Here is a 12,775-nt window from a genome sequence, read left to right as displayed (position 1 = left end):
CGGCATCTCGGTGTCGAGGCTTGTCTCCAGCACTTTCTCGGTCCCGAGAAGGCTGCGTGCCGGTGTCTCGACCGGAGTCGGACGATCTCGGCACCGTTTGGGCCTTTTTCGGTGCCGACGGTCGGTCACCGATTTTATGGGTTGAGCCATGGCCTGGTGGCAGTGGCGTCCCCTGGGCCTTGTAAATGTTTCTTTGTGTGGTTTTCGACGTCTTACTCACGGTTTGTGTATCGTCGAATCCTTCGGAGTCTGAGTCTTGGATCGAGAAGGTACCTTCCTCTTCCTGTTCCTCGAACTCCCGTCGGGCTGTCGGTGCGGACGCCATTTGAAGTCTTCTGGCTCGACGGTCTCGGAGTGTTTTTCGGGACCGGAACGCACGACAGGCCTCGCAGGTGTCTTCGCTGTGCTCAGGTGACAGGCACAGGTTGCAGACCAAGTGTTGGTCTGTGTAGGGGTATTTATTGTGGCATTTGGGGCAGAAACGGAAAGGGGTCCGTTCCATCGGCGTTCCTCAGCACGCGGTCGGGCCGACCAGGCCCCGACGGAGGATCGAAAAACTACCCCGAAGGGCACCGGAGCTCTTCGATCTTCGATGCGGTGTTGAATGTAAGTACGCCGATCCCGAACGCAACAATACCGACGAAAATCTTCCGAAATTAACTATTTTTTCTGTTCCGAAACTCGGAGCGACAGGAACACGTCCGAACCCGATGGCGGAAAAAAAACAATCGAAGATGGAGTCGACGCCCATGCGCAATGGAGACAAAAGGAGGAGTCACTCGGTCCCGTGACTCGAAAGACTTCTTCGAAGAAAAACAACTTGTAACACTCCGGCCCAACACCAGATGGCGAGCTATTGCAGAACATGCGTATCTACAGCGACAGATGCCATCGAACTTATAGATTTCACTGTCTCTTTGAAAATGTCCTCTGCATGATTAAGCATGCCTGGGAGCATAGGAAGTCATTGATAAGCCTTATGAGTAGATATTAGTGTATCAAATAAGTCATCATCCTCAATGGGATCCGTACGTAATTGCACCTTGTGATATGCAACTGCCCTAGCTATCACCGGATTGTAGGTAGTGGTATCTTCAGGTGGAGATGGCCTTGCAGGGTATAAATCAGGATCATTAAAAAGGTATGGGGGCTGAATCATAAATCCCATTGATCTATATCCTGATGAGTATTCTCCAAATCATCCCCTTGTGTTGAGATAGGGGATTGTGGAGAAAACTGTAGGTGGTGGAGAAGCAGGAAGTAAAGGAGAATGTGGTGAAGGCTGTTGTAGCGCCTTTGGTTTCTCCTTTTGCCTAAATATTTTAGCAGGTGGCGGCCCAGCTTCTAGTCTCTTGGAAAGTCAATTTTCTCTTTGTTGTAGGAGGAGAAGCAATAATTCTTCCTGTGTCCTTATGTATATGGATTTTTGGCTGTTTAGTGAACATTACTTCCAATATGGACCTTATTTCAGAAGACTCCTCAGTAGTTGGAGCATATTTCCCACCCACAGGTTTCAGCTCCGAAAGTTTGGAAACCAAATCTTTTTAGTCAGGCCGAAAATGTCTGCTCAGAAATCGATGGCAGTTTTTTCGCCTCAGAGGTGGAAGTCTCATTTTCAGCTCGATCCTGAAAAGGGTGTGGCATGCTGTTTGGTCGGCACTGAATGTACTTTGGTCTTCAGTTCTGGGGCCGAACCGGAGGGTTGGTCATCCAACTGTATTTTTAGGTCAAACCATGGCCTAAAAACAGTGGAGGACCCAAGAACGGTGCTACAGTCTTTTTGGTTGTCTTTTGTGGATGGGAAGGGGCTTCTGCACACACGTACTGCGCCACTGAAATGGACTGGCTGTTGCCATCGGCATCTTGATCCGAATCGGTCTTCGAAGGAAACTGCAGTTTGATGAGCCAACTCTTCTTGATTGTGTTCTTTTCAGAAGATGTCGGGTGTTTGTTCCGACGACTGACACAATCTCCAACCGACGTGCTCTTCGATCTTCAAGTCTTGTTCGAACGGAAGGATCGACGCTCTTCACAGCTGCCTTCTCTGATCTGGAGAAAGACAGATTGCACACTGAGTGCTGATCGGTGTATGGAAATTTAGCGTTACACCAATTGTAAAAGCAAAATGCAGTCCGTTCCATTAGCCTGACAGGCACCTTCAATGGTGTCCTAGTTGTCTTATTGATAGGATGGTCGACAAGGAATCTGCTGCTGGATAGTATCCACCAGAAAGATCTTCAAAGGTAAGTAACTTGCTCATCTGATAGGGACATCTAACAGCAGATTACTGGCCTGAATAGATACCAAAGCAGTTTTTGAGGGGATTGGGGGGCCTAATATCTGTGCATGGACTCAAAACAGAATGCCCTGCAGGATCAAGCAGGCAAAACACCTCTTGGCAAACCCGACTAGCCAGACAATAAGTCTTTCATGAACATATGGCTGGAGGCCCACATAGCTCCCTATCAGTTGTCTAGGAAAAGGACTACACACTAACAGTGGAAGCAGCTTTGGCCCTGGTTACATTAGCAAGCAGGCCTTCCGAAGCCTGCTTTTTAGCTAATGCACAGCAAATCTTACTGCAGAGCATGATCCAGCGGGAGATAGTTCTCTTCTGCATTGCCTTTTTCACTCCAGTGAACACCAAAAAGAGTGGTGTTCCTTGGGACAACTGATGTAGTAACAACGTTTTCTTGGGGTCTAAGCAATAGTCTCTCTCCTCCTTCTTAAAGTGAGGAGGTGGAGTACAGAACAGCAGCATGATGGTTTGACAGACGTGGAACGCCATTTCAAATTTCTACAGGAAGAATGCCAGATTCCAAAGAACCAGTTTGTCTGTGAAGAAGGTAGTATAAAAGGTGGATTAACACAAAGAGCCTGACACTCGGACAATTTAAGGTCCCATTGGGGCATCACAAAAAGGGGAAACATTGTGAGGAAGTGGGGTGTATTATGTGGTTGTGCGACCTCACCTTGTAATAAACTTACCAACCCCTTTAGAACCAGTAGGTTTTGTTTGTTAAACCTTCAGCTCAAACATGGGTAGCTGTGGCTTTGTTGAGACAGAGGAGCAATCCTCAGTCTGTTCCAGGCATTTTTATTCATCTGTCCTGATACAAGGGAATAAAGGTGCCGAAGATGCTCAAGGATGCAATGGGGGTGAGGGTGGGGGGGGGGGGGGGGGGGGGGGGGGGGGTCCTGCGAGGGGGAGAGGCGGTCCAGGTTACAGTCAATGTCCCTCAAAGTCCTCTCTGTGCTAGCAGAAGTTCAGTCGCCACTGGGCTACCAGTCACGGGTATCGCCGTCACAATCAAATCCTTTCTTAGGCAATACCTCAACTTCTGGGTGACCAAGCTGCACTCTGACGACTCTCCCAGACTATGCACACTCAAGGCTCTGGAGAAGGCTTCTCCACAGGCAGGATACAGCAGGCACAGTCGACGCTGGTGCAACTTCTTTACCAGTTCCATGGTGCAGCAGGACAGGCCTCCTTCAGTCCAGATTAGATTGGAGTTCTGGGTGCCAGGGTGCCACATTTATGTTCAGAAAATGCTGTCAGGGAAGGATGCGGCTGATAATCAATGGGCTACCAGGTTTCCTCCCTCAGTTCTGGAAGGTGTGGCATCTGGCTATCTCAGCATCACTCTGCCTATTCCAAAGAAGACAGAACCCCTCTTGGCATGCAGAGCTCCCTATCCCAACACAGATGTGGCTACACACCTCTGGAAAACAGGTTTGGCAACTAGCTTTCCTTTCCTTTTAGCCAGCCGGTCGGCCTTAACAACGGGTCAGCCCTTTACCCAAGTATTCCCCCATTTGCCCTTCAAAGGCAGCTTTCACCTATGTAGCTCACCTTTTGGGCCAACTCCTGTATGGATTCCTGCAGAGGGGAGGAAACACGAGACGGTACCTACTGTCCTCTGACCTGGGATTTCATAACATCTCACAAAGAGGCCAGAAAGGTGTCTGCAGGGCAGACCCTGTATACAATTGTAAACATGCCCTTGACATTTTGGGCAACTTAAAGTGGCAACTTCTAAAATTGCCCTTTGCCCATCAGTGAAATGAAATTTGATTTAACCATTTAATCTGATTTTATGCACAGATTCATTTAGTGCCTTACAGTACCAACTTTAGTAGTCCCATTGAGAGTTAGCAGGGCTGAGATGTCAGCCTGTAACCCTTGACCAGCTAGCCTGTAACTCTGTACTTTCCAAAGGGACGGACTACTAGCTTTTCCACACTCAAAATGACAATTTAGTACATGCTCCACTCTTTAAAATACAGCACCCTACCTCAAGGGCTGTTAGGCTTACCTTAAGGATGACATATGTTAAAAGGGAGCTTTAGGTTTTGCAGTGACCTTAAATGGCAAAACAAGTAAGCAGTTTAAAACTGCCCTTTTAATCTGAATAGCAGACTGGGAGCTATATTTAAGTACTGTAGCCCATGGGGAAACACCAACTTGCAGCTCCTGGGTATCTAACAAACCAGGAGCTTACAAGTAAGTTAGTCTGTGCCTACGGAGGACAAGCCAAATAAAAATGCATTTTTTTAAGGGTCAGAACACATGCAGAGTCCTACTTAGCAGGGCTCTGTGCATTTCAGAGCCATTACACTAGGTACCTAATAGCCAAAATGCAGCAAAAAGTGGGATAAAACCTGAAAAAGCCAGTTTCCTGGCAAAGAACAACAAAATGGTTTGTTACCAGCAGGAGTAGTTTTGCAGCTTAAAGAAGTCGGTAACATAGATCAACATCGGTCTCTTCTCCATTAGCTCTCACCTTCCTTGGCGATTTCCTCGTCGTCACTTGAGCAGATGAAGTCCTTCAGCAAAACCTGCATTTTCTGTGTGCTGACCATGGTGGTGTGGCGTTCCAGCCTTTGTCGTCGACAGAGTCTGGAGCAAAAATTAAAGGGAATGTTTTCCATGACCCCCAACCTGTCTTCATTCTCGAACCACGTGACTGTTAGACGTTAATCACCGTCAGGAGAGGAAGAAAAGAAAAGGACCCCCACCTCTCTCGTCGCAATCCTTTTCGCCGTCTCTGCGTTTTGGTTGAATTTCTTTCTAAAACTGTTTTTTTAAAAACCTTTTTGGAGCTCCTCTGTTGCTTCCAGACCCAACAGTCGAAAATCTCAAGATTGCAACTATGCACAGGAAGTTCCGTACCGCAGTCTACAGTCACACATGGGATTGTACATGCCACCAAATGGTGTCAATGACGCCAACAACAAAAGAAAAAATAATGAAAAAAAATAAAAAATATGGAGTTCTGCCATTTCCTCCCAATGCTGGTACGCATACCTGTTAAGGAGGGTGCTGAATTTTGCTATTCGCCATGGATTGGCTGTGCTCCACTCACATTTCAGGCCTATTAGATTTATTTCCTTACTTTCCTTGTCTGGGTGGGGTGTGGGGTTGAGACGTTGATATACTGCTTCTCTTTCTTGCTGTTGATGTAACTGAGACTGCAAGCACTGTTTCCTCTTATGTATGATCTTTTTGATGATCGTTTATATTTTTTCTCGACCCACAGGGTCACAGCTCTGCATATCACAGGCTTTTTGAAAGCTTCCCTCCCCTGATCCAGAATGCTAGGTAGCATTGAGGGAACTCTAGGAGGAAGCATGACTTCTTCCGATTCTCTTCTTCCAACTGAACCCCATATTTGTCTGCAGCCTTATTAATTAGTTGGCTCTACATATCAATATTGCACGCGGCAAAGCAATGGATAATTGATCCCATCTTAAGAAGAATCAGTTTCTAGTTCTTGCCACTGTCTGCATAATCAGCCTGAAACACCCCAAAGCCCTCATGATCCTCATCCTTCTCAAATAAGAATGCCTGGTCTTCTTCCTGGGGCTCTGGTGTCATACGAGGGTCAAATTCCTAAACCTCCTTTTTGACTTGCTCTTTCAGCGCCAAAGTATTTTCAGGAATTTGAAATTCCGCGAGGATTATAAATCTTTTTCTCTTCTAAAGAAATGCTGCCATATCAGCCTCAAGTTGGCGCTTCTCTTGCTTGATTTCTGCCAAGCACTCTTTGGGGGTCAAACATCAGCATTTATTTTATTTGATGTTGAAGAATCTCAACGATGTGTATCTTTTTGCCTCCTGTCGTGCCCCCACCACCCCTTTTTAAAAAAAGTTTTTAACACATCAGAGCGTCTCTACTACTAACATCTTTCGATGTAGTAATCTTTTTGGGAGTTTCTCCTCCCTGTGGTGTCCCTGTTGAGGAATCAGAGGGGCTCATTTTCTTTAGGTCTGCCTTTGCTAATTTTGTTTTTAATGTTGAGGCTCCCTTTTGAATGTTTGAGTTTGGTTTTCAAGACTGACAATGAATGCTTTTTAGGAGGCACCTGTGGTCTCTTTCGTCTTGAGCAATTCTCTTTTGACCTCTGAACTCAGCGTCCGAAACGTCTCCTTCAGCACCTTCTGCAATGAGTTTGTCATTCAACAGACCCGGGTCTTCTAACAATGGTGTCTGCCTCTGTCCCTGTATGGTATAGTGTGCCTGGTCCTGCTTCTATGGTCTTCAACGTCTTCAGCTTGAACCCGAGTGGTAGACAGAGGTTACACACCTAGAGTTGGTCTTCACTAGTTTACAATGGCATTTTCAGCAGAACTGAAAAGGAGTATTCTCTATTACGTGGCTAGGGAGCCCCATGTCCAGGCATTCATAAAATGGCAAACTCATTCTGATGACCGGAATTGTCTCGGGTTACTTATATTCATTGATCTTCTGATTGTCTTAGACTATCTTCATCCAAACTGCACTCTTTCTACGATTTGGAGAGCCCTCGGCTTAGCTTCAAGACCCAATGGCAGAAAAAAGAAATCTGAAGAAGGCGAACACAAGTTGGAGCTTCTTGGGAGGGAATATGACGTCACAGGAGGCAGTATTAGACACCAAATGGTGGAAACGTTGACAACAAAAAAAAAAAGAGCGAAATGGACTACTAGGATATTGGAGAATTCCAGAGCCAACCTCTAGACGGCAGATCCAAAAAAAAAAAAATCCAGAAAACATTTACCCTGCAAAACAGGAGGTTAAGGAAGTATCTTCGTAGAAGTGTGTAGGTGGAGGTAGGTGTGTGTGTGTGTGTTCTGGGGAGGGGGGTGGGGGGGAAGGGGTGTTTGAAGAGAACCAGTTGTAAAAATTGAAATAAATACAAGCAATAGCTTTGTTTCAAAGGTACTGCCAAACTCTGACCGGTAGGTATAATGCAGTCAATGATGTACCCTTAATGATCATTCAGAAGATCCAGAAAATAGATGCATATTTCTGCAGGCCAGGCTGTCTTAGTAATAAGGCTTCAACACCTCAATTCATTTCAAAGTAATGTCTAACACTTAACACAAAAATGTTAGATTAAGAAATTGTACCTTAAACTGTGCTTCTGGTGGTCCAGTTATTATTACCATCCGTACTTTAGAGTCTGGAGTCTCTGGTGGAGCAATCTGTAAATAAACAGAAAATACTTGCATAGACAAAAGGTTTTACAAGGTAAATGAACTCTGGTATAAATTTGTGAAATATTTAACTATATACATGTCCGAAAGAAACTGTAATATCCTGTTGATGATTATCATTCATATTGTCACTTGCTAAAACAAATAAGGTGTACCAAATACATTTGCAGCCCGATAGTAAATTGTCTGTACTTACTGGATTAGCTCATATCTGATGATCCAAGTCCGATTTACCCATACTAATAAGGGAATAAAGAACTAACATGATTCTCCCCATTTGTTAAGATTCAAGGAGTATTTTGGGAATAGACCGAAATGTTGGTATTGATTATAAGCTCAAATGTGACGGTGCACATTTTTTTTTTTTTTTTTTTTAACTTGGGTTTCGTAATTCCCATTTATACATTTTCCTCCACTTCCTGTCACCTCCACCAATCACCACCTCAAGAAAAAGAAAATGCAAAGCACAGCCTCGTATGGGCAACATTACTATTAAAATATCACCTGGCGAGTGGGCGACGTTTAGAATACTCCTTGGCCTTGTGGTTTTGCATGTTATAAGAACCTCTATTAACTTGGAAATAATATATATTTAAGAGCTACAAAGAGTCCATTCATCCAACACCCACCTCCAGATGTTCAGAGCCTTCACAAATAAACATTATCTTCCCTTCCTACACTGTTTTTTTTCCTTTTCTTGCGTCCAATGCCCCTCCTAATAATCATTTGTATAACAGAACTCGAGCTGTACAGTGACAGACATCTTAGGATGGAAGATACATTGTTACTCCTTACAATTTCATCTTTCAAATAAAAGCAGCACTCACCTTTATAGAAGCACTTGCAAATCTGGATAGCTGCTTGATATGCTGACCTTTCTTTCCAATGATTGCACCCACTGCTTGTGCCGGTATAAAAAGATGCACCGTTTCCTGCTCTGGAGACTGATCAAGAACAGCATTTTAGGAACAAAATAAAATTAAAACTTCTCATAGCATTCCACAACAGAATGAATGAAGCTTCAGCCCAAAAGAAGTCCCACAGCAAAAGGTCAAGAATGTTACTGAATAGACTGCAAGTTAAAAGCCTATTATAATGGCTATGATACCACAAAGTGGTTGTAAGCTTTTAATGTTAAAAAGTATCACTTCACAATCAACCCTGCCACCATTCCAATAACGCCAGCGTGGAATATATATTCCAACTGCATACAATGCCCTGATGTTGGCATATTTTCAGTGAAGTAAATTTAACCGTGCCAGAGGCTGAAACTTTAATCAAAAGCATACTTCTACAAACATCGACCGACACTTCACAAGAAAAGCATTAGCAATATACACATTTTCACAAAATGATGCAAACATAACTGGTGAAGACAAACAGAAAATGGACAAAGAATTATTCGATTCATGGGAGGGATGAGTACTGAATCTGTATGGGAAACAGCAGAGACTACATGTGGCCTGAGTCACCCAAGCCCCCGGTTTCCTATTTTTTGCATGGGTGTGTTTACCACTTGGCATTATGCCCCGTATTGTGTGCCCATAGAAATCATTTGACATAGTCCCAATCTTCTTATTCTTTTTTCTTCTTTTCCTTTTTTGGTTTTGTGACTTAAGTGCTAGGTTCTTCTGCCCCTGGTGATTTCTCTACATTTTCTTGTAAAATATACCTCTATCAGTGGAGGCTGGCGAGTAGCATGTGAATCCAGAGATTTGCCCAAGCTGCAAAAGTACTCCTACAGATAAGGAACCATTTTGTTTTACAGCGTGAATGTTTTCTGGATTCACATGCTGTGCATTGATTATAAAGCGGTATTTTGACCTGTTAGGAGGCTTGGTCCTGTTGAGTGTGCATTTACAAACAAATGATTTAGCACTCTTTGTCCCATTTCTGCTTGGATGTCCACACAGTAATGCTTTGTAACAGTATATACTGATGACCATGAGGCCCCTGCACAGATATGATCCAGTGTCATGCTTCTCAGGAATGCAAGTGTTGCTCCCCTCTTCCTTACTTTGTGTGGCTATGGTCTTTCATTGAGTTTTGCTCCTGCTGTCTTGTGACAGTATGGTATGGTCTGTATTATCCATTTTGCAATAGTTCCTTTGATGACAGGGTAGCCTTTCCTAGAGTGAGCGAAGGATAGGGAGAATTGTTTTTCTTTCGTTCTAGATAGTACATTATTAATCTTTGTATAACCAGTGTGTGAAAGGCCTTCTCTGCCTGTATCTTTGGATGATTGAAAAAAGGTCAGTAACGGGATGGCCTGATTAACATGGAATCTTGTTACCACATTTGGTAAGAACCTTGGATTTGTTCTCATCACCCCTTTGTCCTTGTATACTCGCAGATACGGTTCTCGTGTGGCGACTGCTTGGCTCTTGTTAACACTTCACCATGAGGTTATGGTGATTAAAATGGCCTGTTAGGAACTTGAGTGGGTGAGTTTTGCAATAGTTCAAGAGGTGATTATGTTAACTGAGTAAGCACTGTACTCCGGTTCCAGATAAGCATAGGAGTTCTTGACGGCAATAGCTTTTTTACTTCCTCCAAGAACAAGCTTATTACAGGCTTTGTGAAGAAACTTCTCCTATGTATCCCTCTTGTGTATGCTACAATGGCCGCCAGGTGGACTTTGACTGAGGCGTAGGAGAGGCACTTTACCAGCAAGTGAGTCAAGGATCTTATCGCAATGGCATCTAGTGTCCAATCTCCGCGGTCTCCTTCCTTGTTGCACCAGTGTAAGAATCTATTCCACTTGTTGTGCCATCTTTGTGTTGGTCACTTGATTTTTTTAGAAATTCAATTCTTCTCTTTGGTAGATTAAGGTGACCGAACTATGTCCTTAGGAGCCATGCTATCAAAATGAGGGTGTATGGTTCAGAGTGCCATACTTGACTTTCCTGTATTGTCAACTGGTCATGATACACTGGGAGCTTTATGAACTGTCCCAAAAAGATATCTCCATGAGATCTGAGAACCATGTGAGTCGAGCCTATTGTGGGTCTATCAGAATTAAGGTAAGGTGTTGCTTGCGCTTGTATAGTACCACCGATATCATTGGGATTGGAGGAAAAGCATTGGCAAATCTCCCCGATTGTTTTATCCACACAGCATTCCCTAGCAATTTTGGATGGTAAACCTGGATGCAAAACTTTGGCATTTCGCAAATACTGTAGGTCTACCTGTGGTGTTCCCAAACTCTAGAAGATTTACACCACTACTTTCTTGCTCGCTAGAGTGTGGTGTTTGCTTGCTGAGCCTGTCCACTTCTTTGTTTGGTTCTCCAGGTCGGTGCATCATTACTAATGGCCATTGCCCATCTCCATATCTCATGGCCTTAATTTTGATGGAGGGTATGACTGTTTGTAAGGAAATGGCTCCCTGTTGCAGTTACCCCCCCACTTTTTGCCTGATACTGACTTGACTGAAGTGTGCTGGGACCCTGCTAACCAGGCCCCAGCACCAGTCTTCTTTCACCTAAAATGTACCATTGTTTCCACAATTGGCACACCACAGGCACACAGATAAGTCCCTTGTAAAAGGTACCAGTGGTACCAAGGGCCCTGTGACCAGGGAAGGTCCCTCAGGGATGCAGCATATGTTGTGCTACCCTAAAGGACCCCTCACCTAACACATGCACACTGCCATTGCAGATTGTGTGTGTTGGTGGGGAGAAAAAGGCAAAGTCGACATGGCATCCCCCTCAGGATGCCATGCACACAAAATACTGCTTGTGGCATAGGTAAGTCACCCCTCTAGCAGGCCTTACAGCCCTAAGGCAGGGTGCACTATACCACAGGTGAGGGCATAGCTGCATGAGCAATATGCCCCTACAGTGTCTAAGTCTATTCTTAGACATTGTAAGTACAGTTGTGGCCATATTAAGTATATGGTCTGGGAGTTTGTCAAAAACAAACTCCACAGCTCCATAATGGCTACAATGAATACAGGGAAGTTTGGTATCAAACTTCTCAGAATAATAAACCCACACTGATGCCAGTGTTGGATTTATTAAAAATTACATAAAGAGGGCATCTTAGAGATGCCCTCTGCATTTTACCCAATTGTTCAGTGCAGGACTGACTGGTCTGTGCCAGCCAGCTGCTGAGAGAGGAGTTTCTGACCCCATGTGGTGAGGGCCTTTGTGCTCTTGGAGGACAGAAACAAAATCCTGCTCTGGGTGGAGGTGCTTCACACCTCCCCCATGCAGGAACTAACACCTAGCAGTGAGCCTCAAAGGCTCAGGCTTCGTGTTACAATGCCCCAGGGCACTCTAGCTAGTGGAGATGCCCGCCCCCTGGACACAGCCCCCACTTTTGGCAGCAAGTCCAGGGGAGATAATGAGAAAAACAAGGAGGAGTCACCCACCAGTCAGGACAGCCCCTAAGGTGTCCTGAGCTGAGGTGACCCCTGCCTTTAGAAATCCTCCATCTTGATTTTAGAGGATTCACCCAATAGGAATAGGGATGTGCCCCCCTCCCCTCAGGGAGGAGGCACAAAGAGGGTGTAGCCACCCTCAAGGACAGTAGCCATTGGCTACTGCCCTCCCAGACCTAAACGCACCCCTAAATTCAATATTTAGGGGCTCCCCAGAACCTAGGAAACTAGATTCCTGCAACCTAAGAAGAAGAAGAAGGGCTGCTGACCTGAAGCCCTGCAGAGAAGACGGAGACGACAACTGCTTTGGCCCCAGGCCTACCGGCCGGTCTCCCCACTTCGAGAAAAACTGCAACAGCGACTAGTCCCCCAGGTTCCAGCGACCCCTGAAGCCTCAGAGGACTACCCTGCATCTAAAAGGACCAAGAACTCCCGAGGACAGCGGCCCTGTTCCATAAAGACTGAAACTTGCAACAAAAACAACTTTTAAAGGACTGCACATTTCCCGCCAGAAGCGTGAGACTTTCCACTCTGCACCCGACGCCCCCGGCTCGACCTGCGGAGAAACATTACAGGGAGGACTCCCCGGCGACTGCGAGCCCATGAGTAGCCAGAGTTGAGCCCCCACAGCGACGCTTGCAGAGGGAATCCAGAGGCTCCCCCTGACCGCGACTGCCTGCTTCAAAGAAGCTGACGCCTGGTAAAGACACTGCACCCGCAGCCCCCAGGATCTGAAGGATCCTACCTCCAGTGCAGAAGCGACCCCCAGGTGGCCCTCTCCCTTGCCCAGGTGGTGCCTACCCTGAGGAGCCCCCCCCACCCCCCTTGCCTGCCTGCTTCGCTGAAGAGACCCCTGGGTCTCCCATTGAAACCAATTGCAAACCCGATGCCTGTTTGCACTCTGCACCCGGC

At 45.5% G+C, this 12,775-nt stretch overlaps 1 protein-coding gene across 2 annotated transcripts in view; it reads right to left on the bottom strand.

Moving 5' to 3' along the window:
- IGF2BP1 (insulin like growth factor 2 mRNA binding protein 1) overlaps positions 1–12,775 on the bottom strand; it is a 318,886-nt gene that overhangs the window by 47,053 nt on the left and 259,058 nt on the right. For both annotated transcript variants that reach the window (XM_069237576.1, XM_069237578.1), the window contains 2 exons: positions 8,308–8,424; positions 7,394–7,468 (listed from right to left, as the gene is read on the bottom strand). In XM_069237576.1, coding sequence (XP_069093677.1) covers positions 7,394–7,468; positions 8,308–8,424 — 192 coding nt within the window. The remainder of the gene's footprint in view (positions 1–7,393; positions 7,469–8,307; positions 8,425–12,775) is intronic.

This window comes from Pleurodeles waltl, chromosome 6 (genome assembly GCF_031143425.1).
Source record: "Pleurodeles waltl isolate 20211129_DDA chromosome 6, aPleWal1.hap1.20221129, whole genome shotgun sequence".
In the NCBI taxonomy this organism is placed as follows: Eukaryota; Metazoa; Chordata; class Amphibia; order Caudata; family Salamandridae; genus Pleurodeles; species Pleurodeles waltl.
This window is presented reverse-complemented; position numbering and strand designations above follow the sequence as displayed.